Genomic DNA, 27,599 nt, shown 5'->3' with positions numbered 1-27,599 from the left:
CTTCCAAGGCACACAAGTCAGTCACGATCTTTGTTCCTACAGTATACTCATGTAATAGACTTTCACTATACCAGGGTAATGCAAAATTGACACCCTTCTTCATTGTGTCAGAGGAGGTCATACAATACCTAAGCCATTGAAACATTATTGCTGTTACCATTATTAGGTTTTAGAAGAAGATGTGCTTGGAATGCTTAGTGGCACATATATAGATTACATTTTATAGAGCAAGGATGATGCCAAGCTATGAGGAGTCAAAACTCCCATCAAAGTTTTTCATACTGCATGGCTTACACTTTGGGTTCCCTAAGTTCATTTTGTTTTCAGTATTCAGTTGATTACTATGGAATTTTCTTAAAATCTCCTGATGCTTTTTAAGAGATGTCAATGTGGGAAATTGATATATTTCCTTGCTGCAGTATATGATTTATAGCTTCTGCAATTATGGGTTGTCCAGTCAGCATAAAATTATTTGCTCCAAAAGCATTTATTGATAACAAGGGCATTGTATAATTTCTAATTTGATTCTAGAATGATGGTTTTTACTTGGAAGATTTTTTTCAGACTTTTGTGTAAGACTAAACTATTAAGAAGACACTAAGTTTGCATGAATCAGTTATTTTGTTTTGTTTTCTTATTAACACCAAGCCCGATGTTTATGTTGCAACCTAACATTCTGTTTTTCATCATATAACTTTATTTGTTTCTTTTATGTTTTATACAATTTACATTTGTTTTAGTTTAAAGTGCAAAGCTTGGTTAAAGTAATGTAGTGACTATTTTTACCAAACCTCACAAGTCATTCATATAGCTTAATCATACTTCTCATTGACAGATCATCCTATCCATGCCCCAAGCAGAGTTGATTCACCATGGAACATAGAGCTGTTGGAACCTCTTGATTACAAGTTAAAACTTAAAAATGGAGTATTTCAGGTATAGTGATAAAAATGCACCAAAGTAACAAGCCCTTTCACCATGTTTCAGTTCTATATAATTTTTTGTTATGGCACATATCAGAAGATCTTGTTCAATCAAGGGGTGGATTCAGGTCATAAAGGAATCTATGAATTTGTCAAAGCACCCTATAGCCTGGTGTCTATTCCTCAAGTGAAGAAAAGCATCCATAAGAACATATATAAAGTATGCTACTGCTTAGAAAGGGTTGAATATAAATATTTGATTTAAAGCAAGAACCTATCTGATTGCAGTCTTATTGGACACTTGAGCATGTATATTCTGAAATTCTGCTGGTACTGTAATGCCCTCTATTCTTCAACTCACTGACATATCAAATATTGTCTTCTTAACAGTTGTTTGAGAATCAGGAAGCAGTTGACAGGGATGAACCCAAGAATTATAAATGTCCAGACTTCTCTGAATTCCTTCATGATTTGAACATTCTTTGTGGTTTGATTGTCAATGGACCTGTCAAGACCTTCTGCTTCAGACGTCTATCATACTTGTCAGCCAAGTATCAGCTTCACGTTCTTCTAAATGAGACACGAGAGCTTCGAGCACAAAAAGAGGTTCCCCACAGAGATTTTTACAATATCAGAAAGGTGATGCTATGGGCCTCTTTGTTGTATGTACACTTAAGAACCAGTAGGTCTGTTGTTGAAAATATCATGAATAAGGAAGTGTTGAAAACACTTTCTCTTGATCTTGGATTCTGATAATCTTTTATGGTAAGAAGTTAAAGTAAATTAATATTAACACAATATCCATACTGCAATGGGACAGGTGGATACTCACATCCATGCTGCATCATGTATGAACCAGAAGCATCTTCTACGTTTTATAAAGAAAATGATGAAAAACCACCCAGAAGAAATTGTCTGCTGTGTCAAAGGGGAGGAAATGACCTTGGCTCAGGTGTTTAGATCTCTCAAACTGACTGCATATGATCTCTCTGTAGACATGTTAGATGTCCATGCAGATCGTCACACCTTCCACAGGTAAGGGATTTGTGTTATTAGTTTTTCCAATACAAAATGAGACAGAGTATTTGTGTTAAGAGTTGAGATGTGTCCAGTTAAGACAAAATAAAACTCACTTTTGAAATTTAAATCATTTTGTGCACAATTTGGTTAAATGATTCACATTATACATACATATACCAAAGGCTTTTTCCCCCTTACAAGGGAGGTAGCCAAAAAGAAAAAGGCATAAAAACCATTCCCACCCATTCCATCCCTAGTACACTCCACTCCCCTCCACCCTCCCTCTTATATTGGCACCTCCTGGATGACGGGTCATCCCTGCATCTTGTCCACTGCCCTGGGTCAGAGGCAGTGTCGCAAGACAGGATGTCAAATAAATAAGTGTGTATAATTGATAGTGAGTTGGAGGAAAATGTCTAGACTAAGGCATCAACCTGTTCCATGATAGGGGTGCACCAAGGATGAATAGGCACTATTGTTTAGAATGTGATGAGATGCAACTTTTGTATACCTTATACAGGAATGAAGGAAAAGGACACATGTGATGGGGGTGAAAGGAATGAGTATGTTCCTCTCCCTCCCATGCCAAGTCACCTCACTTATGGGTAATGGCTAATTGAAAAAAGGCAATTTTTGTAAACTTGCTGTGATGTGAATTAGCTGGACTTTGCTCATTTGATCTGAGTATATTATCAATAGATAATCAAGTTGAATAAGTGAGCTTGTACAGTGTAGTCTTATATTAATAGACTGATAAATGAGTATATTGTTAAATAGGATTTTTTCAAGGTAGCTTGTTTATGAATAAATGGGTATTTGTAGGATATTTTCAGCCTTACTTAGATAAATTAAAGCAGTGGCTCAGAAATGATAGAATGAAAATCACCCCAGAAATCCTTAGTAACATTGCTCACTTCAGACAACCATGAATAGATATATTAAATATATATATATATATATATATATATATATATATATATATATATATATATATATATATATATATATATATATATATATATATATATATATCTGCTGCACAGTAATAATGACACAGGTCAAAGTGCCACAAGTGAAAACATAGGTAAAAAATGACACCAGTGAAAAAATTGGCAAAGAAAATGTTTAAAAAGTGTTTTAAACGTTTTTTCTTAATATAATAAAATAAATGATATATCATATACCTGTAACAAGCAAGATTTCTTATAGCTTGATGTACTTTGGGAAATTCATTGGAACAGCTTGATGAACTTTGGAATGTATGTCAAGCTGTCCCAGTGTTTCCTTAACAAAATAAATGCCTTACTCCTGGTTCAGTACACATCATTGATCTAAGTGGCTCTTCAACAACCCCACTATGGAATTCATAGTGATAAAGGAAAAGAGAAGATTTGCTTCCAAAGATACATGTATACAAATCAGATTGTAAGATCAACTACTGTCAGATGGAGATGTGTTAAGAGAATATCTTTTTGTAAAGGCACCATGACTTGAAATGACTGCTCCTAATTGCAAGTGGGCATAGTGACATTACAGTTCTCACTTCACCCCTCCATTACATCATGAGGATGCATTTGTATGTAAGAACCAATCAGGAACCTTAAATTTAAGAGAAAAATTCCCACCCTCCGGTTCAGGATTCATTAGAGGAATATTTTTATGATTTTTAACACAAATGTTCCATCATGACTTGTATTATGAAGTGATAGATGGGGCCTTCATCAAAAGATACAAAAATATTCGTTGGCACCTGGCTTGTATTATGCATGGGATAGTCATTCCAATGCGAGGTTCCATCACAGCAGGTTGGTTCAAGTGATTTAGTGAAATATAATTGGAATTAATGGGACATGTGGTGATAGTAGCTATCAGTCTATTACAATTTATTATGTATTTACCTAGTTGTAATATACGGGAAGGGAGCTATGCTCGTGGTGACCCGTCTTTGTATCTCTCCGCATCAAGTTTTATCTTAAAATCTTGTATAGTGTTAGCACATACTGTTTTGTTGTCTAATTTGTTCCATGTATTAATCGCTCTGTGGGAAACTGTTCCTTTTCAAGTTTTTTCTATAACTATCTTTTTTCAGTTTTTTTCCCTGTCCTCTCGTTTTACCGTTGTCCCACACTAACAGGTCATTCCTGTCTAAAACTTCCATTCCTTTCATTATTCTGTAGATAGTCAGCAAATCTCCTCTTTCTCTTCTTTGTTCCAGAGTTGGTAGGTTCAGTTTAGATAGTCTTTGCTCATACGTTAGTTCGGCGAGAGTCGGTGCTAGTTTGGTTGTCGCTTTTTGTAATCTTTCTAGTTTCTTAATATTCTTTTTGGTACTGGGTGTCCAAAGTGATGCTGCATACTCAAGTTTTGGTCTTATTAGTGTAGTATTTTCTTTATAATTTCTTTATCCATATAAGTAAATGCCACTTTGATTGACCTCAATAAATTGTACGTTTCTCCGAATATTTTATTTATATGCTTATCAGGTTTCATGTCCTTTCCAATCATCACTCCAAGATCTTTTTCAGAGTTTGCTTTTTTTATTTTTTCTTCTCCAATTCTGTAATCTTTTGATATTCTGTTTTTACTCTTTCCAAATTCCATTATACTGCATTTCTTTATATTAAATTTCACTTCCCACTTTTGAGTCCAATTCCATATTGTGTACCTTATCGAATGCCTTTTGCAGGTCCAGAAAAGCACAGTCCGCCCATCCATCTCTTTCTTGTATTATGTCTACTAATCTCGAGTAAAAGCAGATCAGATTTGTTGTACATGATCTCCCTTGTCTGAATCCAAATTGATTTGGTTTCAGTATAGATTTTTCTTCCAGGTATTTAACCCATCTGTTTTTGACAACTCTTTCACAAACTTTTGCTATTGTGCTTGTTAGTGAGACCGGTCTATAGTTAGATGAATCTTCTTTATCACCTCCCTTATAAATAGGTACAATGTTTGCCTTTTTCCAGTCCAATGGTACTTTTCCTTCTTTAAGTGAGGATTTAATTGTATTATATATTTTGTCAGTTAATTCTTCCATACATTCCTTCAGTATCCAGTTTGCAATTCCATCTGGGCCATGTGATTTTCTGACATCAAGGGTTTTAATTTGATCACTGATTTCTTTTTGTGTTACGTTTATTTCTTTCATTGCTGGGGATAATTCTCTCTCTCTATCTACACTGTTAGGCGAGTTTTCTATTGTGAATACTGATCTGAAGTGGTTGTGTTACTGTTGGGCTGTCGATGGCTGAGAATAAAACTGGAACCCAAGTTGCTCCTTTATTGAAAGCTTGAAGCAAAACGTAAAAACAAAAGATACTGACGTCATAGTATAAGTACCTGAACAAAACAAAAGACGTCTACATAGGATCCAAACATATAAACAATACCAATAGATGCTATAGAGTATCTAAACATATTTCAGAGTATTAAACATATGAGAATCATATGGTATGTAAGGAACCTCCAGCACAAGTATATAATTCTTATACATCAACACAAAGTCTATTGCAAAGCAAGAACAATGCAACAATACAATTAATCTCAATTTACCACATCCCTTTTCCCTTATTGAAAAAGGAGTATCAAGGAACATAACTGAACATTAATCTTCATAATGAAGACATTACAACACCAGAATTAGAGATTCAATCTATCAGGTGGTTTCACAACTCTGCTAGATCTTCTAACAGGTTGTGGACTTGGTACATTGACAGTACTATCAAAATTATCAACATTTACAGAAGAATTTCCATCAGCCTTATCAAATACTTCTGAACTATCAGGACAGTGTCCTTGACCTGAAAGAGACATAGGCACAAAAGGTTTACTGCTACATGAGTTATCTTTTGGTACAGTGTCATTACTGGGAACAGTTGGTGTATATCTAGGCATTAGTTGATCAGAATGTCTTTTCCAAACAATGTTACCAAAATCCTTTAACATAAACTTGTAATTCTTCACACCTAGAACTTCAATTACTTTCCCTTCCAACCATGAATGACCTTTGCCATAATTAGCTAGGTCAATATGAAAATGGAATTCCTGATATTTGAGCTGAAGTAGTTCTCATGGGATGGGAAAAGTCGCTATGAGTATAATGCAATTTGATTTATCCATCTAGCTGTCCTAGTTCTCGAGATATTGCATTTTGAATGGAATTAAATCGGGCCTATTTTGTCCGAGGAAATCGGGCCGAAACGTGCGGTCTGACTGATCGCCGATCAAACGTAAACAATGACGGTTTTTACTGACAGGCACAATTTTATATAAAAAATTAGCATATGGTTGCATTATTTGACCTATTTTCTATAAGATGTGTGATTTCCATGTAATTTGATCATATAATTACGTTTTTATCCTCTGCAAAATTACCCACCACAGCTACGAATACCGTAAAATTACATGAAAATCACACATTTTAAAGAAAATAATTTGAATAATTCAATTATATGCAAGGTATTACGCTAATAACCCAATAGTAACAAACTTAATAGTGTAGTTTGATCCATACCACCAGTGATCATAGATAGCGGGCAGGACGAATCGTAGCTGTGGTCCGTAATATTACGGAGGATGAAAACGTAACTTCTCTTCGATCAAATTACATGAAAATCACACATTTTAAAGGAAATATTTAAAATAATTCAACTATAAGTCTATTACACTAATAACATAATAGTAAGAAACTTAATAGAGTGAAGTTTGGTCCATATCACCAGTGATAGATAAGATGGCGGGATGGATGTTGATGTTGTTATCCGATAATCCGACCCGATAGAAAAAAAAACTAATTTTAACAACCAATTTCTCAGCTCTACCGTAACATACTGACTTTATTTTGGTATTAGAATAATCCACGATACTAGTAGTTTTGGTTAATTATGGTCAGTTGCCCGCACAATAAATTTGTTAGCTCATTTTTTACGTTGAAACATATACCAATTTTTGATATACTGCTGAATGCAGGCCGCCATGTTTATCTAATGTTTTTATTGACCGACATGTAACTGATGATGTGAATGTTTGAAATTTATTACGATCGTAGTAAATACACTCACGCAACATTTTTATTAATTAAATTTCCCGCGGTATGTAAATTTGGCCGTTTGAACGGCGTGCGCATAAAATGACGCGCTATTGTGCTCGTCATCGACGGTGGCGCCTCTGGTGGTGTTTGACCTACCTACCATAATTCTTTACAAAAACAGCATCATCAATCTTATATTCAGACTTCTCAAACTTACACTCTTTTTCCAAAACCCTTTCCTTCTTATTTTGTGGTTTAATTTTCTCAATAATACCTCTGAAGTTTCTGTTAAACATTAGCTCAGCTGGAGCTTTACCTGTGGAACAATGGATTGAACATCTGTAATTGTATAAAAATCTACAGACTCTGATTCGTATATCACCTTCCTTAAATTTACTTTATCCTTCCTTGAAAGTTTTTACAGCCCTCTCAGCTAAACCATTAGATGATGGGTTATAAGGGGCAGGAGTCATATGTTTAATTCCATTCTTTTTTAAGAAAGTCTCCATTTCCTCAGATACAAAAGATGAAGCATTATCTGAAACCACAATATCAGGTAACCCAAAATTACAAAAAGTTTTTCTCAGCATAGAAATTGTTACTGTAGATGTTGTAGACTTTGTTACATGAACATCCATAAATTTAGAGTGTGAATCTACAATCACTAAGAAATAATTTTCATTGATTGGACCTGCATAGTCCATATGGAGTCTACACCAAGACTTACCTGTCTCAGGCCAAGATAAGGTAACTTCCCGAGAACCTTGAAATTTTTTAAAACAAATTGAACAGGCTTTAGTAACCTCTGATATATCTTGGTCTAACTTAGGCCACCATATCCAATTCCTGGCTTCAGCCTTCATAGCGCTGATACCATTATGGCCTACATGCAGCTGTGAAAGTATACTACCTCTTAACTCAGCTGGTATAAACTCTATTCCTAAATAGCAACACATCTTCATATATACTTAAATCTGCTTTAACTGCTGCATATTCAGAAATAACAGGATCAGATACCCAACCAAATTTAACACTTTGAAACACTTTACTCAAAACAGGGTCATTCTTTGTCATAACCTTAACCCTTTCATAGGAAATATTTTGATCTTCCAAATTTTCAACTAAATTCACATATTCAGCAGGTGTATGTGAGTCTAAAACAGAATCTGACATAGGCAAACGGCTCAGGGCATCTGCCACAACATTTTCTTTACCAGACTTAAAACATAAATTGTAATCATACTGGGATAACAGTAATGCCCAACGCTATACTCTTGCGAATGCAAACAAAACACAGGTGTGTGCATTCCACCTTAAAAATCACCAAGCCAAGAGAGAGCTACGAATCAGATGGAACAACACTGATCTGGCACACCACCCACACCCTGTCTATTTAGGTGTTACTCTCGACAGGACTCTCTCTTACAAAGAGCATATCAACAAGTTGATTGGAAAAATCTCAACCAGAAACAACCTCCTCAGCAAACTTGCCACCACCAGCTGGGGAACAGATCCAAACACCCTGCGACAAACAGCTTTGGCACTGTGTTACTCCACTGCAGAATATTGCGCACCAGTATGGGCCAGGTCATGCCATGCACACAAAATAGATCCAGAACTGAACAGGTCGTGTCGAATAATTACAGGTACCCTAAAACCAACGCCATTACATACTATCTACAGACTGGCAGGGATTCCACCTCCCCACATTCGGCGCGAAATAATTACCAAGATAGAAAAGTATAAACAACAAAATGATCCCAGGCATCCACTATACGGTCACCTTCAGGTTGGACAGAGACTGAAGTCTCGCCAAAGCTTCATGACGGTGGAGGGACTGGATCCAACCCAAGCTGTGGCCCATAGACTAAAATGTTGGCAGGAATATGAAAATCTGGGCCATAACAAGGCCATACCATGCCCAAACGAGACCTTGCCCCCAGGAGCAAACCTAACCAGGAAGGACTGGGTTACCTTAAACAGAGGAAGAGCCAAGGTGGGCAAAACGAAAGAAAACAAACACAAGTGGGGATACACCAATAGCCCCCAATGTCCCTGTGGCGAAGTACAGACGATGGTCCACGTCCTCCGGGAATGTCCATTGAGTCCCCATTGCTCCGACCAAGACCTTAGGGAAGCAAATGAAACTGCCCTTATATGGACACGGTTCTGGTGCGACAAGATATGATGATTGACAGGAATCTGTTTATCTTTACCAAATAAACCAAGTAGAGGTTTGTGATCTGTACGGATCACAAACTTTCGGTCAAGCAAAAAATACTTAAACTTAGTTAAAGCGTACACTAACACTAGAGCTTCTTTGTCCAACTGAGAATAATTTAGCTCAGCGGCAGACAGCTTTTTACTTGCAAAGTAAACTGGTCGTGAACAACCATTAATTTCTTGTATTAACACACATCCTACTCCAACTGGTGAAGCATCTACCTCAACAATAACATCATGCTCACCATCAAAATTAGCAAGTAAATCAGATTTGGCTAGCTCTTCCTTAACAGTAATAAATGCATTTGCTTCAACAGAAGACCACTTAAATTTTGCATCTTTCTTCAGTAAATCATACAGAGGTGCTAATACACTTGAAAATTTTCTCCCAAACCTACAATAATAAGTTACTAGACCCAAAAATTATTGAACTTCACCTACAGACCTCGGTATAGGTGCTTCCAAAATAGCAGCAAGTTTCCTTGGTGAAGGTTTTATTCCATCACCTGAAATGACATAGCCTAAGTATTCTAAGGAGCTGGTATTCAGAACAGTTTTCTTTTTGTTAATAGCAACATTATGTTTCTGAAAAACCTTCAACACTTTATCTAATCTCTTATCATGCTCCTCTTTAGTCTCACCACCAACAAATATATCATCCAAGAAGGCAACTACTCCATCTATATTCATCAATAACTGGGATATCAATCTTTGGAAGATGGCAGATGATGCAAGTCCAAAGGGTAATCTTTTATATTTAAAAAGACCTTTATTAGTATTAATAACTAACAATTCTTGACTCTCATCATCTACTGACACCTGTAGATAAGCATCCTTTAAATCTATTTTTGAAAATATCTTGCTTTTACCAACAACAGCAAGGATTTCATCAACTTTAGGCAGAGGGTACTGGTCACATTAAATACTTTTGTTTAATTCCTTGAAATCTACACAAATACGCATTGACTTTTTGTCAGCTTACATTGGTACAATTGGAGCTGCCCAAGTACTAGAATGTACTGGTTCAATGATATTGTTATCAACTAACTCATCTAAAGCATCTTCTACTAATTTTCTGTAGTGGTAGGGCACAGGCCTTGCTTTTTTCCAACTAGGCACAGCACTGCTCTTTAGGTGTACCTTTGCTACAACACATGAAATTGGCAAACTAGAATCAGCTGAAAAATTATCTAATTGTACCTTGGAATCCAAAACATTAACTCCTTCCTCTATACCTGTGAGTGCACTACCAATTTTAGGCATTAAATCTCTTCCACATAAGTTAGAGTTATTAGACTCAACTACATACAAACTTTGAAATACATTGTGACCATTATAAAACATATTTGCATAAACCTTACCCAAAACATGCAAATCATTATTACCATAAGCCTTTAAAATTTTATCACTAGGCTCCACTGTTAAATTCAATTTCTTAACCCAATGCAAGGTTAGGGTAGACACACTGGCTCCACAGTCAATTTCATAAGGCACATTATTACCTTCAATAGTAATATCAACCTTATTTCTCACTGGCAAAACCTTACCTACAACACTGTGTACAGATTCATGTGAAAAATTAACACCAACCACTTCTGGAAGGCTAGGTCTATCCATTAAATGTAACAACTGGTTATCATCACTACCAGTATCTCTCTCTTCCTGAGAAATTTCCTCAAAAACCATATTAGTTTTCCTTTTATCAAACCTCTTGTTTTTGTTCAATTTTCCAAAAGATCCTTTCTGGGCACTGCTATCACTAGGCTTACCTTGAGAACCTGTGTATTTACCAGAAAAAGTCTTATCAAAACGGCACACTCTTTTGAGGTGTCCCTTCGTGTTACATACTGCGCATGTTAGGTGCTTAACCCCTTCCATACGGTGCCGCACACGTAGGCGTCATGGGAAGCGAGTGTATTCGCGAGGCTGCCATATCGGCGTCTTGATTATATTTATTGTAGTCGCCCCTCCATAATGACATTCTTTCTAATTCTTTTGTAATCGCATTTTCTATGGTTATCAAAATTCACGGGTGAAGAGAGAACGATCGATATAAGCGGTGACTATATTTTATGATGCGAGTATTATTACGACACGTCGTACGGCTGGCATTGGCTGCTGCCACCGAGATCTAAGTCCATGACGCCTACGTGTGCGGCACCGTATGGAAGGGGTTAAACCTACAGTTCTCACTTTTGTGTGGATATCCACAATGCTTACAACTTTCTTTTTTCTGACTATTGAAAAATTCAGAACTAACCCCCATTTTCTTCACTTCAGTAGTCGGGAGCTTTTCCCCAACAAAAGCTTTTTCCAAATTTAAAATTTTCTCTAAAGTGTCCATGGAAGACATGGTTTGTAAATCCAAATTCTCAGCCACCAAGTTCGGGAAATACACTTCAGTAATGACAGCCATAAATAATTGGTCTCTCACTCGTGCATCAAATAAAGTACCAAAACTACAATCCTTGGCTAGATTTTTCAAGTCAGCATACAAATCTCTTAAACTTTCATCAGATTTTTTCTTTCTCCTCTGAAATTTGATTAAACTCCGATGATAGCTCGGTTTAACCTTGTAATGTGATTCTAAAAGCTTCACTAACTCACTATAATTTTTAATATGAGGTAAATCAGGCGCACACAGGGAGGCTAAGGTACCGTAAGTTTCACTTCCTAACGAAACTAATAAAGAATTTTTCTTTTTGTTGTCATCAGTAATTCCATTATGTGCAAAATGAACCTGCAACATGCTTAGCCAAATCTCCCATCTTATTTTATTGGGGTCAAAACAGTCAATCTTGCCTGAGGTATTCGCCATTGTACATGAATTGTAGTAAATCTTGTTTAATCCTTGTGAAACAAATGACTAGTAGCCTGCTAAACCAAGGCTATCTGTAAATCGGTAGTAGTGGCATGGATGCACATGATAGCGGGATCAGCGAGGAAAATTATCCTCATCCTTGTACATCTCGTCTATCAGTGGGAAAGGCAGCTATTTCCATCTCTCAACATAACAATCGGTCCATCCACTAACAAATCCTCAGATCCTTGTCACCACTGTTACTGTTGGGCTGTCGATGGCTGAGAATAAAACTGGAACCCAAGTTGCTCCTTTATTGAAAGCTTGAAGCAAAACGTAAAAACAAAAGATATTGACGTCATAGTATAAGTACCTGAACAAAACAAAAGACGTCTACATAGGATCCAAACATATAAACAATACCAATAGATGCTATAGAGCATCTAAACATATTTCAGAGTATTAAACATATGAGAATCACATGGTATTTAAGGAACTTCCAGCACAAGTATATAATTCTTACACATCAACACAAAGTCTATTGCAAAGCAAGAACAATGCAACAATACAATTAATCTCAATTTATCACAGGTTGTTCATAATTTCAGCCATTTCCAGTTCTTCTGTATATTCCTTTTTATCTTGGCGCAGTTTTTCTATTTCCTGTTTGTTTTTCAGTTTTCCATTTATATATTTGTAAAATAGTTTGGGTTCTTCCTTACATTTGTCAATTATCTTTTTTTCATAATTCCTCTTTACATCTCTGTGTATTTTTACATATTCATTTCTTAGTTTGATGTAGGTTTGCCGCTTTGTTTCTTATCTCTTTTCCAAGCTTTGTCTCTTTTTTCCTTAGCTTCACTACATCTTTTGTTGTACCAGCTCTTTATGTATGCCTTTTCCATTTTTTGTTGTGGTACATATTTGTTCACTCCTTCATTATAAATTTCTTTTAATATGTTCAATTTTCTTCTATCCCTGTATCTTCGTTTTGGAATTTTTCCCAGTTTGCATTGTGAAAGAATGTTTTAAGTTTCTCAAAGTTTGTTTTGTTATACCTAGGTCTTCCTATTCTATGTTTATCATTTTTGCTTTGGTCCATTTGTTCTTTCAATTCCATTTCTATTAGTACGTAGTAGTGTGATTCTGATGCAAGGTTCCATCACAGAGATAATGGGATAAGGGGAGTTACATAAATACATAAATAAACAGATAGTGAGGTGCATGGTGATTGGAAGAATCCTTTGTACTCTGTTATAGGAACTAATAAGAAATCGTTTGTGAAAGGGATTGCAGCTGAGAGATCTCTCCCAACAATATAGAAAAATTATGTGATTAGGTTAGGATATGGGTTAGGTTAGAATATTAGGTGTAAAGTGATATTTGTAAAGGTGGCCAGAGGGTTAGAGGCATAATACCCACATGATCTATTCACGCTATTAAGGGTGTTAAATCATTATCCCTTTATCCTACCACTAAATGTCATAAATTGTTCACAAATGGTAACCCAGGGTAAGGTTTTTGATTCATTTTTGGGTGGTTCAAGTCAGTATGTAATGGGATAGGAAACTCATGGCATGGAAGCATTACACGTCTACCCCCATGCCAGTGTTTACTATGAGCATAATTATGTATTATTTATATCATGTTTATCTTACATTGAGTACAAATTAAGGAGGTAAATGTATGTTATAATTGTGGATAAGAATCCAAATAATATCTCGTAGATCAGTAAAACAACTTGTTGTAAATTTGAAATTCTTTAATTCCCTTTAACCTAGATTTTGCAAATATAACATAACATACAACTAGGTAAATACAACTAGGTAAATACAAAAGCAGCCTAAAAGGGGAAATATAATAAAACTGTGTTGTTCACAAGCTACCATGTGTTCTAGAATATATATTTAGCTTTGTGATTGGAATGGTGGCAGCAAAACACATTAACCATCTTGTGATTACTAGTCAAAACAATCCGAATTAAAGTAGGATTTCCCAATCAATATTAGACATGATTTTATGAAGGCATATTATATGTCTCACCCATCCATTCATTAATAAAATAATTCATCATAGTTGTTGAACGTGGCACTACAAATTTTGGTGGCAGCTGTAGGATTTACATCATTAGCTAACCTGAAGCTCACCTGTCCATGCATCAATGGAGACAACATGAGCATCCTGTGGCTTGGAAGTAATGACATCAGAAATGGAATAGATCTTGGGCAATTAGCAAATAAAGTGATAGAAAATAGCATATAAGACTGAAGGGGAATGTGGCACATCAGTGTTTATAGTTTTAGTAGAACCACATATCTACTCATGGGATGGACCTATTAGTGCAGAAGATTATAAGGTGCAAGGGGCAGTGAACAAAAAATCAAGAAAATGAGAAGGTTTTAAACAATTCAGTTCAACACCAATAGGTTTGTAGGAATGTTAGCAGAAGTTGGAGTTGATACATTGGACAGAGACAGACAAAGTGATGGTGAGACATAAGTTAATTATGGTTATTGAGGGATGCAAAGAATCCAAAGACGCATAACATAATTACAGGAAAATTAATCCATAATGGAAAGTAGAACCAAATGGGAATTTAAACTGGAAGCAGGAGAAGGGGCATGTGATATACACAAAAAGATGGCAGTTAGGGAAATAGGAGAGACACTAACTACATTGAAAAACCTATTACAAGCATACACACTGAATTCCCAACATACACCCATATCTCCAACAATGGAGGACAGACCAAGGGGACTCACACAATCAAGAGATATCCCTATATTGACATTGGGACAGTTACAGGGACTTTAATCCATAGCTAGGTTACAATTATTTGTTGAGTTAGTGGATGACCAGGAGAGGGTTAGAATTGTGAAGAGTAGGGTCAGCCCTGAATTAGCCATACTCATACACATTAGCTAGGCAAAGAGGGACCATCCACTCAAGGAGATAATTTCAAACCATATTACAGACAGAACTCAACATTGAAATAAACCTTGATTGAGCATGGCAGGAATTAGAGAACATGAGGTATGACTGGATTGAATCACCACAAACATTCACACAGAAATTTAAATGCCAACATGCAGTAATTGAGGCACAATTTCCTCACAAAAGACTACTGAACAGAGGTAGGACCATCAAAAGGAAATTATGGAATGGATTATCAACTAAATCAAAAGAAAGGATAGAAGGATTTCTAGAAGATGGATATCCACTTAGCAAATTCCTGGATAGATTAGAAAATGAGAGGCAACTCCTGATGATCCAAAATAATTCACCAGTAGGCATGTTATATACGAAGGAACAGAAAGACAGCCATACACAAGACAAGGCAACAGGAGTAGATCATGGTAGATAATAGTGAGATGGATGAACTCAAAAGATAGGATCTGTAAGCTAGAGCTTCAATTAGTACAGGAAAAGAGGAAGATTGTGCAAGAAGCAAATCAAAACCATCTCAGGTACTGCCATTTCTGTCAGACTAATACTCATTGGTTAAGAGAGTGTTGGAGAAAACCACCACCTAATCAATATTTTGACTGAAATTGACACCAGTAATAACCACGGAAGTAGGAGGTTGACAAGTAAGAGCATTAGTAGATACAGGAAGCTGCTAAAACTTTAATATCAGAAAAGGCATCAAAGCAAATCAGAGGGGAACTCAACCATCATAGGAATCTGCCAAGCTTACAGGGAGTCATAGGTAATCCACTTAGGATAATGGGAATGATAAGGACTAGGATTAATGTAAGGAATACAAAGGGGATTATGCAATGGATTCCCATAGTGCCTGACTCATATCTAGCAGCTGATGTACTACTAGGTGGTGACATCTTGAACCAAGCAGATTTTCATTGGAATGCCAGGAAGAAAACATTATGATGAGGAAGAGGGTCATACCCATTCAAGAGAATCACAAGTCAGTGGGTAGAAGTCAGACAGTTACGGGAGAATCCCATAATCCCTAATGAGAATCCTAAACACCACTTGTAGGTTGATTTGATCACTCCAGTATTTCTAGAATCATAATCAAAGATTAACTGTACATGAATTTGAGGCTAGGTATGATAAAAAAAAAAGTTAGAGAATAGGAGATGGGACTGAATGAGTGTTGCTCCTTTCCTGAATACACATTTCACTTTAAAACATCAAGGAGGTCTCCTTCCTTGGGATGACTTTTCATTTTCCTATGTTCTATCCTAGCTACAGACTAAAGCCGGAATAGTTGGCTTTTTCAAATTCTACTGGTCTCCCATATTTTTCAATCTCATAGTTGTTGTTGTTGTCATTCCCTAGACTGTCTGGCCAAGCTTCTTTCCTGTATACTACAATTAGGTAAATACATATTTCACTTTGAAACAACAAGGAGGTCTCCTTCCTTGGGATGACTTTTCATTTTCCTATGTTCTGTACTAAATAGGATTATGATAGGAAGAGTTAAGGATGTGCATGTGCTAAGGGGAGAGGGTGGGGGAATATCAGATCATTTTTTGGTGGAAGGTAAGTTGAGAGTGGAGGATAAATGGAGGAAGAGGAAAGGGACAAAACGTAGGGAGGTGCTTAGAGTGAACTCTTTAAATGAAGAGGGAAAGGAGAAGGAGTACAAGAAGAAGCTGAGGGAGGAGTGGGAGGGAGTGAAGGATAGAGTAGAGCTAGGTGTGGAGGAGGAATGGGGATGGTTCAAGGAGGGAGTCACAAAGTGTGCAAAGATGGTGTGTGGAACAAGAAGGATAGGAGGAAATAAAAGGAAGGCTAGTGAATGGTGGGATGAGGAAGCAAAGAAGGTTGTAGAAGAGAAGAAGCAAGCTCTCACAGATTGGTTATAAAATAGGGCGAGGGAGTCATATGGGAGGTACAAAGAAAAGAAAAGAGAAGTAAAGCAAAAGGTAAAGGAGGCAAAGAGGAGAGCAGATGTGAAATGGGGTAAGAGTATGACAGAAAATTTTGAAAGTAATAAAAAGATGTTTTGGAAAGAAATTAAGAGAGGAAGAGGAGGCGAATCAAGTAGAGAAGAAAAGGTGAAAGGTGCAGATGGAGAGATGATAATGGAAGAGAAGGCAGTAAGGGGAAGATAGGCAGAATACTGTGCTTGTGGCAGGATCGGAGGAGGGATTGAGGAAGTTGGTGACAGAGTTTGGGAGAGTGTGTGATAGAAGAAAGCTGAAGATAAATGTGGGTAAAAGTAAGGTGATGAGATGTACAAGGGGTGAAAGTGGCAGTAGTCTGGAAATGAGTATTAAGGGAGAGCGACTGGAGGAAGTGGATAGTTTTAGATACTTGGGTGCAAATGTGGCAGGAAGAGGTGGAGTGAAGGTGGAGGTAGAATGTAGATTGAGAGAAGCGAGTAAATGCCTTGGTGGATTAAAGAGTGTAATGAGGAATAGACATTTGGGAATGGACGCTAAGAGGAGACTATATGAAGGAGTGATTGTGTCAACAGCACTGTATGGGGCAGAAACATGGAACATAAGAGAGGAAGAGAGAAGGAGTTTGAATGTGTTTGAGATGAGGTGTCTGAGAAGTATGATGGGGGTTACTAGGCTAGATAGAGTGAGGAATGAGGAGGTGAGGAGTAGAACAGGGGTGGAAAGGGAGTTGGGAGATAGGGTTGATGAAAGAGTATTAGGATGGTTTGGACACATGGAAAGAATGAGTGAAGAAAGACTGGTAAAAGAAGTATGGAAGGCAGATGTGGAGGGAGTGAACATGAAGGAACATCCTAGGATGAGGTGGATGGATGGGGTGAAGGGGGCTTTGGGGAAGAGGGGAATGTCTGTTGAGGAAGGACGGGAGAGGACAGAAGACGGGTGAATGGAGAATGGTTGTATATGGATGATGTTGTGATGCATGAGGTGGAATGGGCAGGGGGATGGGGGGTGAGGTAGTATGTGTGAGCAAATTTTGACACAGCCCGAAGGGATTTCTCCCAGTCTTCTCCTTTATGCATGGGAGGATGAAGAGGGGGGTCTCCGATTTAATGAAGCGGCCTTGCTGTGGATGTGCTGTGTCTTGTGACACTGCTTCTGACCCAGGGCAGTGGACAGGGTGCAGGGATGACCCGTCATCCAGGAGGTGCTAAGATGAGAGGGAGGGTGGAGGGGTGTGGAGTGTATTCAGGGATGGAATGGGTTGGGATGATTTTATGCCTTTTCATTTTTGGCTACCTCCCTTGTAAGGGGGAAAAAGCCTTGGTATATGTATGTATGTATGTTCTGTCCTAGCTACAGACTAAAGCAGATTTGTTGATTTTAGGGACAGAATGGTTGGCTTTTTTAAAATCTACTGTTTTTCCATATCTTTCAATCTCATAGTTGTTGTCGTTCCCTAGACTGTCTGGCCAAGCAGTCCTGTCTCCCTAAGGAATGCCACAGCTGAAATGGGATTTTCCCACAAATTCTTTAAAGTGTATATTGTGTGGTTGGCATGCATGATTGTGCACAGTGCAGTCTTCCATAATGTGCTGTATAGTTTGGGGTGAAGTGTTGCATCCTTGACAGTTATCTGTAATGTGGTCATCCAGCCTCTTCTGGTAGCTTAGAAGGGCTGGATGGTGGCTGCATCACAGTCTGGGCAAGTGGATAGGTGTTGTATTTGTGCAGCCTGTATTTGTCTTTAGAGTTTTGTTTTATATGGTCTAAAGAGTTTTGATGTGTGTCGCAGTGAGATTAGGGGGCCATGAAGGGCTTGCATGATTCATTACTGAGTGTGCATTGTTTATATATTGTAGTATTAGTTTCTTTGTTTTGTCCAAATGTTGTACCTGTAATTGCTTTCAGTCCATTAAATCTAGGTGTTCATTTAATCTATATGTTTGTGATGTGTTGTTTGAATGACATTGATGTATTGTATATTATGCCAAGAATTTCGGGAGTGTGTGTATTTACCTAGTTGTATTTTACGGGAAGGGGAGCTATGCTCGTGGTGTCCCGTCTTCATATCTCATTTTATCTAAACTATTTTTAAATTCATGTATTGTTTTTGCACATACCACTTTCTCATCTAACTTGTTCCAACTGTCTATTACTCTGTGAGGAAAGCTGTTCTTTTTCACATCTCTTCTATAGCTGTCTTTCTTGAGTTTCTTTCTGTGCCCTCTTGTATTTCTATCACTCCATTTTATCAGATTCTCTCTATCAATAATTTCTATGCCTTTCATGATTCTGTAAATAGCTATCAAATCTCTCTTCTTTGCTCTAGTGTCTGTAGTTCAAGTTTTGCTAGTCTCTCTTCATATGATAGTTTTGAGAGTGTTGGTGCCAATTTTGTAATTGCTCTTTGTATTCTTTCAAGTTTTGTTATACATTTTTTTTTGTACTTGATGACCACATCGTTGCTGCATATTCCAATCTTGGTCTTATCAGAGTGATTAGAATTTTCTTCACCATTTCTTCATCCAGGTATGTAAATGCCACTTTGATTGTTCTTATTAAATTATAAGTTTATCCAAAAATCTTATTTATATGTTTCTCAGGTGACATATTATTCATAACAATGACTCCCAGGTCCTTCTCATTTTCTACTTTTTTTATTCCTTCTTATCCCAATTTATATGATCCTGTTATTCTGTTTTTGCTTTTTCCAAATTCCATTATACTACACTTTTTTGTGTTGAACTCCATCTCCCACTTCCTACTCCATTCCTGTACTTTATTCAGATCACTCTGTAGTGACCCACAATCTTCTTCCGTGTTCACTTTTTTAATAGTTTTGCATCATCTGCAAAGAAGCTCATATAACTTTCAATTTATTCATCCATATCATTAATATATATAGCAAACATTAGTGTGTGGTATGAGTGTTGTTGATATAGAGGCATGGTAGGTCATTGTCTTCTTTATCTAGTTGGTGAGAAGTGTGGCTGTAGATTTGGTTGGGGTTATTTTGAGTCTATTTGTATTGAACCAGGTGTTGAGTGTGTTCAGGTATGGTTGTAGTACAGTAAAAGCCCTTGTATCCGGCACCAATGGGGCCGAAGATGTACCGGATACGAGAAAATGCCGGATACAGGAATGGATATTAAAAAAATACATTCATTTACATTGTTCTTTTACTTAGTAATAGATATTAATTCGCTTTAATAATAAACACATCCACATATCTATATATTGTAAATTCTATCAGTATAGAGTAAATCCAATCAATATACATCAGTTATAATCATCACAGCATTACCAGTTATCTATTTCATCATCTGATAATTTTACGACGGAGTTGTGAATGGCCGCATTCAGTGTTGGTGGCTGAGAGGGTGCATTCACCTCTACACTCGAGTTTTCTTTCACTAAACTTTTTGTACCAACTTTCATAAAATATATGATGTCTCTGCTTAGAATTTTTTCCTCTTTGTTTGTGCACTGTTCTGCAAATTTCACAAACACTGCTAGACCCTTCGCTGCATCCTTCCACGACACTTTCATCTCAGGGTCGTCTTCTTCACTATCTGCCTCTGTCGTTTTCGCTTGTTCATCGGGAAGTGATTGTAAAATTTCATCATCACTAAGTGAGAATGTTGTTGCTCGGTCACTGTCCATATCTACACACACTTGTATCGCTTCGTCACTAATGCAAAGTTTAGCGCGATAACCCATCTTTCAATTCTTTCACCACCGATTCTTTCTTGCCGATAGAAAACCCTCAAATTTTTTATTCCCTTCCTGATCTTCAAACATTATTTGAGGATATGATTTTCTCTAACATCGCATTAGAGTTTGTTGTTTTTCATCCTCCCAAGCTAGCGATTCCATAAAAATAGCATCTTTAACATTAAGCCCACGTTGGAATTCGGAAATGCTACCGTCCTCAAAATAAACTAGTTTGCGCATAGAACTTTTCCGATAATTCTTTTTTAAGTTTTGAATCACTCCTTGATCCATGGGCTGGATCACACTTGTTACGTTCGGCGGTAAATACACAATAAAAATGTTTCCATTGCTCAGTTCCTCGGCTTTATTGTTGTCGAGTAGGAGAATAAATTTGCTGTCCTCTAGAAGTCTTTTTTTTTTTTTCTTCTTCTTTCACTGATGGGACAAACACATGCTTGAGCCAGTTCATGAATGTTTCTGAGTCCATCCATGGGTTATTTTGTGGGCGATAATCCACTGGCAAGTATATTAGATTTTTAAAACAACGTGGCTTCCGGTATTTTCTAACGACACACAATTTGACTATCCTTGCTTTGTTTGAATCTTTTGGTGGTTTCCTCTGCTTCACTGGCTAGTGTAGATGTCGGTAAACAGTGGTAGAACAGGCCGGTCTCGTCAACGTTGTAGATCTGTTCCAATTTCAGATCGTTCTCGGCAACCAATTTTGCAAACCTATGACAGAAAGGAGGAAAGAAAAGTAAAAAATATATATATATATATATATATATATATATATATATATATATATATAAATGCACTATGCATCCGTGTATGCGAGAAATAAATTGAGATATGAGATGCGAATCTTTACCATGTAGGCACAGGTTAATTAACGTACCTGTCTATAAACTCCTCTGCAAAAGGTGAATCAGCAGATTTTGCTTCCCCAAACACATCAAGACGACGTATTCTATGGCAATTCTTGAATCTTTTAAGTCATCCATCTGAGAACTGGCATGATTCTCCAATTGACATCTTTTCAGCAAAATCTTTGGCTTTTTCTTGCAGCGTTGGGCCTAATATAGCTACACCTTCAGACTTTTTAAGACAAAACCACTCGTACAACACTTTGTCCAGCATTTCCACACGTTTATGTTGTAGCGTGTGGCGATTTTCTCCAGCTTCAGGCGTGGCACTCAACTTCGCAAACTCTCTTAGTTTTTTGGATTGGGCCTTGATATCGTAAATGGTAGACGACCCAATGCCGTATTCTTCCTTTAGTATTTTTCTATTTTCGCCTTTCTTCAATCTTCTACATATATCCACCTTCTGCTTAAGTGAAAGCACCACACTTTCCTCTTCTCAACTTTGGGTATGATAAAATAGAGTTGGCTAACATGTGCACAGAGGTAGCTAACACGTGGCGGGAGAAGTGAATGGGACTGAGAAGCCCTGGTGGCGGCGAGAGCAACTACAACCACGCGCAGGGATTTTAAACACACGCGGGATTTTTTTTTTTTTTTTTTTTTTGTATACGTCTATCTTTATCACAATTTTTCGATTTTCGTGAAAAATATGCCGGTTATTTGAAGTGCCGGATACAAGAAGGCCGGATACCAGGGCTTTTACTGTATTTCTATTATTTCTATAGCTTTGCATTATGGTATGTGCATGTAATTGTTATGTTGTCTGTGTAAGAAGAGATTTGTATTTCTGAGGTGTCAAGTGTAGGTATATCGTGCATATAGAGATTAAAGAGTGTAAAAAATAAAAGTGAACCCTATGGTACTCTGTTCTTAATGTTTCTGGTGTATGATGATTGGTCATTATATAACACATAGGCATTTGTACCTACCAGATAATTGGCCAGCCATCTTTTGGTATTGTTGTACATGTTTACCTAGTTGTATTATACGGTAAGGGAAGCTATGCTTGTAGTGACCCGTCTTTGTATCACTCAGCATTTAGTTTGTTCTTAAATTATTGTATGGTTTTTGCACACACTATTGTTTCATCCAATTGTTCCAGCCATCCACCATTCTGTGTGGAAAACTTTTTTTTTTCAGATCTATTTTATAACTATCCTTTTTGAGTTTTTCATGTCCTCTTGTTTTTCTTTTATCCCACTTTAATAAGTCTTCTCTGTCAAGGACTTTCATGCCTTTCATGATTCTGTAAATGGCTAATAGATCTTCTCTTTCTCTCTTTTTTCCAATCTTTGCTCATATGTTAATTATGAAAGTGTTGGGGCCATCTTTGTCATTGCTCTTGGATTCTTTCTAATTTCTTTATATTCTTTTTGTGTTTGGTGTCCGTAGCATTGCAGAATACTCCAATCTTAGTCTTATCTGTGTGACTAATAGTTTTTTACCATTACCTCATCCTTATGATTAAAAGCCACCTTTATTGATTTCAGTAAATTGTAGGTTTCTCCAACTATTTTGTTTACATGCTTGTCTGGGGACATGTCTTTGTTAATAATTACTCCTAGGTCCTTTTCAGAGATAACTTTTTTACTTCCTTTATACCAATTTTATATTGTCCTGATATTCTTTTTTTACTTTTTCAAACTGCATTATACTACATTTCTTGATGTTGAAATTCACTTCCCACTTTTGACTCCGTTCCCAGACTTTGTCCAGGTCTCTCAGAAGTGATCCACAGTCTTTTTCTGTACATACTTTCTATAGCAATTTTGCATCATCTGCAAAGAAGTTCGTATAACATTCCACTCTTTTATCCATGTCATTTATATACCTTGTGGGACTCCACTTATCATTTCTTTCCAGGTCAAGATTTTATCTCTAAGTACCACCCTCATTTTTCTCCTGTGCAAGAATTCTTCTATCCATTTAAATAAATTTCCTTGTACACCTCCTGTTATTTCAATTTTTCATAATAGTTTTTTGTGTGGTACTTTATCAAATGCCTTTTGTAAATCCAGGAAAACACAATCTGCCCATTTGTCCCTTTCTTGCATTATACCTCTTAACCTTGAATAAAAACAAATCAAGTTTGTGGCACATGATCTTCCTTGTCTAAAGCCAAATTGTTTTGGATTCAGTATATTGTTTTCTTCCAGATGTTTAATCCATCTACTTTTGATAACTTTTTCACATATTTTAGCTATTGTGCTTGTAAGGGAGACTGGTCTATAGTTTGTTGGGTCTTCCTTATCTCTCCCTTTATATATTGGTACAATTTTTGTTTTGTTTTTTCCAATCTTGTGGTACCTTTCCTTCTTTGAGTGGGTAATCTATTATCTTACATATTTTATCTGTTAGTTCATCTATACATTCTTTTAATATCCAATTTGTAATTCCATCTGAGCCATGTGATTTTCTGACATCAAGGTTTATTATTTGGTCCCTTATTTCTTTCTGTGTCACAATTATTTCTTTCATTGTGGGGGATCTTTCTCTCTTTCCTTCATCCCAATTTTGTGTATTTTCCTTTGTGAATACAGATTTAAAATGTTTGTTCATAATTTCAGACATTTCTGTATCTTCTATATATTCCACATTCCCATGCCACAGTTTCACTATTTCCTATTTATTTTTTAATTTACCATTTACATGTCTGTAGAATAATTTATGTTGATCCTTATGTTTGTCTGTTACATCTTTTTCATAGTTTATTTTTTCTTACCTGTGTATTTTTACATATTCATTTCTTTGATATATATTTGCCACTTATCCATTTTTTTCCATCTTTTCCAAGCTTTGTCTCTTCTATCTTTTGCCTCACTACATTTTTTGTTGTACCAGCATTTAATGTACACCTTTTCCTGTTTTTGTTTTGGTATGTATTTATCTATTCCTTCATTATAGATTTCTTTTAATATCATCCATTTCTCTTCCATCTTTGTTTCTTCATTAAAGAAGTTTTCCCAATTCACTTTTTGAAAGAATTTTCTGAGTTTCTCAAAATCCGTTTTGTTGTACATTAGTCTTCCCTTTCTGTGTTTCTCATTTCTTCCCAAATAAATTTCCTCTTTTAGTTCAAACTCGATTAGTATGTGGTCACTCTTCCCAATTGGTGTCTTGTATTCCATTTTATCCACAATTTCAGGCTCTGACATAAATATTAAGTCTAGTCTCGACGGTTCTTCATTATTTCTATATCTGGTATTTTCTTTTACCCATTGAGTCATTGTGTATTCAATAGTCATATCCAGTAGTATATTTCCCCAAAGGTCCTCTCCACCTTTCACTGTCATCTCCTCCCAACATGTTTCTTTAGAGTTAAAGTCACCCATAATTACAAAGTTTCCTCCTTTCAGTATTCCATTTAATGTTTGTGTTATATATTTTGTTTGTAAGGTTGTGATGGGGGATGTCACTGAAAGCTTTACTATTGTCTAGTGTTATGAGAAGTGTTCTGTAATGGGGCCTTTCTTAAATAATGCCATCTAAAACTCTTTGTGTAAGGTTTATCAAAAGAGTATTTGTGGAGTGTAGTGGTTTAAAACCATGCTGTGATTCAGCAAGGGGGTATGTGATGTGATAAGTTATAGTATAAAGTGTTCTTAGATTTTGGAGGGGGTGCAGAGAAGTGTGATTGGGCAGTGTGATGTTGAAACTGTTGGGTCTTTGTTGGGTTTGGAGCTGGTGATGATTTTTCCATGCTTCCAGATGTCTGGTATAGTATGCAAATGGCTGTAGTTTGCAATATTGGCGAGTATAACTATGCCATGTGGTCCAACTTGTTTTAGGTAGATATTATTTATGTTCACAGGGCCACAGGTGGAGGAGTGTTTGAGGTTATGGATTATATGGTTTGTCTGGCTGTCTATGAAGGGTGTATAGCCTGGGTCTGGAAGTCTTTCTTGTGTCAAATGGTGCATCAATTGTTAGGGTGAGGGGTGAGATGGTTTGTCTGTGCAAAATGATTTATAGGTGTGTTTCCTTGTTGTCTATTTGAGGGTAAATTGACTATTGCTGTGGTTATTGCTGTATGAGAGTGTGCTGTGTTACTGCTGGATAGTGTAATGCTATTGTGTGCTTTGTACAGTTTACTGATGTTTGTTTAGTGATTGTATTGGCAAATGTATGCCAATTTTGTGTTTTCTATATATGTATTTTGTTGGTTATCTCAGTGTTTGGTGCTTGTATTTGGTCTGCTATGATTTGAGTGATAAGTGTGGGGATATTGTGTTTAAGTATTTACCTAGTTGTAATATACAGGAAAGGAGCTATGCTCGTTGTGACCCATCTTTGTATCTTTCAGCATCAAGTTTTTTCTTAAAATCTTGAATACTGTTTGCACACACTGTTTCTTTGTCTAATTTGTTCCAAGTATCTATCACTCTGTGTGGGAAGCTATTTTTTTCAAATCTCTTCTGTAATTATCTTTTTTGAGCTTCTTTTCGTGTCCTCTTGTTTTTCCATTGTCCCATTTCAATAAATCATTCTTATCTAAGATTTCCATTCCTTTCATAATTCTATAGATAGTTAGTAGGTCTCCTCTTTCCCTTCTTTGTTCCAGAGTTGGTAATTCTAATTTGGACAGTCTTGTTCATATGTAATTTTTCATTTTTGGAAAGAGTTGGTTGTGTAAATCAGATTTTTGTGGTAAAACAGATATGTGAGAAAGCTATAGGAAAAGGTAAGGATGTGTTTTTGGCTTTTATGGATCTGAAAAAGGCATACAACAGGGTAGACAGGAAGGCACTGTAGGAGGTACTGCAGATATATGGGATAGGAGGAAAGGTGTTAAACTCTTCACTCTGGGGCACATTGTATGTCTGGCAGCATTAGCTGCCCAACGTGCGATGTTGCGTCATAATAATCGCATTATAAAAAATATAGTCAGTGCTCAATCGTTCGTTCTCTTTCACCCGTGTATTTTGATAACCATAGAAAATTGATGAAGCCAATTTAGAGAGAATGGAAATTATGTAGGTACGACTACAATGTTTGACTACTGTGTTTGTGACTACTGTGTTTGAGATGAGGTGTCTGAGAAGTATGATGGGGGTTACTAGGCTAGATAGAGTGAGGAATGAGGAGGTGAGGAGGAGAACAGGGGTGGAAAAGGAGCTGGGAGATAGGGTTGATGAAAGAATATTAGGATGGTTTGGACACATGGAAAGAATGAATGAAGAAAGACTAGTAAAAGAGGTATGGAAGGCAGATGTGGAGGAGTGAACATGAGGGGACGTCCTAGGATGAGGTGGATGGATGGGGTGAAGGGGGCTTTGGGGAAGAGGGGAATGTCTGTTGAGGAAGGACGGGAGAGGACAGAAGATAGGGGTGAATGGAGAATGGTTGTATATGGATGATGTTGTGATTGCATGAGGTGGAATGGGCAGGGGGATGGGGGGTGAGGTAGTATGTGTGAGCAAAATTTGACGCAGCCCGAAGGGATTTCTCCCCGTCCTCTCCTTTTATGCAATGGGGGGATGGAGAGGGGGGGGTCGCCGATTTAATGAAGCGGCCTTGCTGTGGATGTGCTGTGTCTTGCGACACTGCTTCTGACCCAGGGCAGTGGACAAGGTGCAGGGATGACCCATCATCCAGGAGGTGCTCAGATAAGAGGGAGGATGGAGGGGTGTGGAGTGTATTCAGGGATGGAATGGGTGGAAATGATTTTATGCCTTTCCCTTTTTGGCTACCTCCCTTGTAAGGGGGAAAAAGCCTTGGTATATGTATGTATGTACGACTACAATAAATATAATCAAGATGCCGACGTCGGCATCATCGAGTACCCGCTTGCTCCTCATGCCGCCTACGTAGGCGTCACCGTATGGAAGTGGTTAAGAGCAATCAAGAGTTTTTACGATAGTAGAGCTTGTGATAGGATTAGAAATCGAGAGAGTGAATGGTTTGAAGTAAAGGTGGGACTTCGTCAGGGATGTGTTATGTCGCCCTGGCTGTTCAATCTATACATGGATGGGGTGGTGTGAAAGGTGAATGCAAGGGTAGTGGGTCAGGTTAAAGAAAATGAAGAAAAGTGGGAGATAAGCCAGTTGTTGTTTGCTGATGACACTGCACTTGTAACAGAATCAGAGGAAG

General features: G+C 37.2%; 1 protein-coding gene across 10 annotated transcripts in view; it reads left to right on the top strand.

Moving 5' to 3' along the window:
* The window catches only part of AMPdeam (AMP deaminase), a 432,435-nt gene that overhangs the window by 371,904 nt on the left and 32,932 nt on the right, over positions 1–27,599 (top strand). For all 10 annotated transcript variants that reach the window (XM_076210194.1, XM_076210195.1, XM_076210191.1 and 7 more), the window contains 3 exons: positions 836–936; positions 1,314–1,562; positions 1,744–1,958. In XM_076210194.1, the coding sequence (XP_076066309.1) occupies positions 836–936; positions 1,314–1,562; positions 1,744–1,958 (565 nt within the window). The remainder of the gene's footprint in view (positions 1–835; positions 937–1,313; positions 1,563–1,743; positions 1,959–27,599) is intronic.

Source organism: Oratosquilla oratoria, chromosome 27, assembly GCF_046742065.1.
Source record: "Oratosquilla oratoria isolate Oo_2021 chromosome 27, ASM4674206v1, whole genome shotgun sequence".
Lineage (NCBI taxonomy): Eukaryota > Metazoa > Arthropoda > Malacostraca > Stomatopoda > Squillidae > Oratosquilla > Oratosquilla oratoria.
The sequence above is the reverse complement of the archived record's forward strand: the minus strand, read 5'-3'. Positions and strand labels throughout refer to the sequence as shown.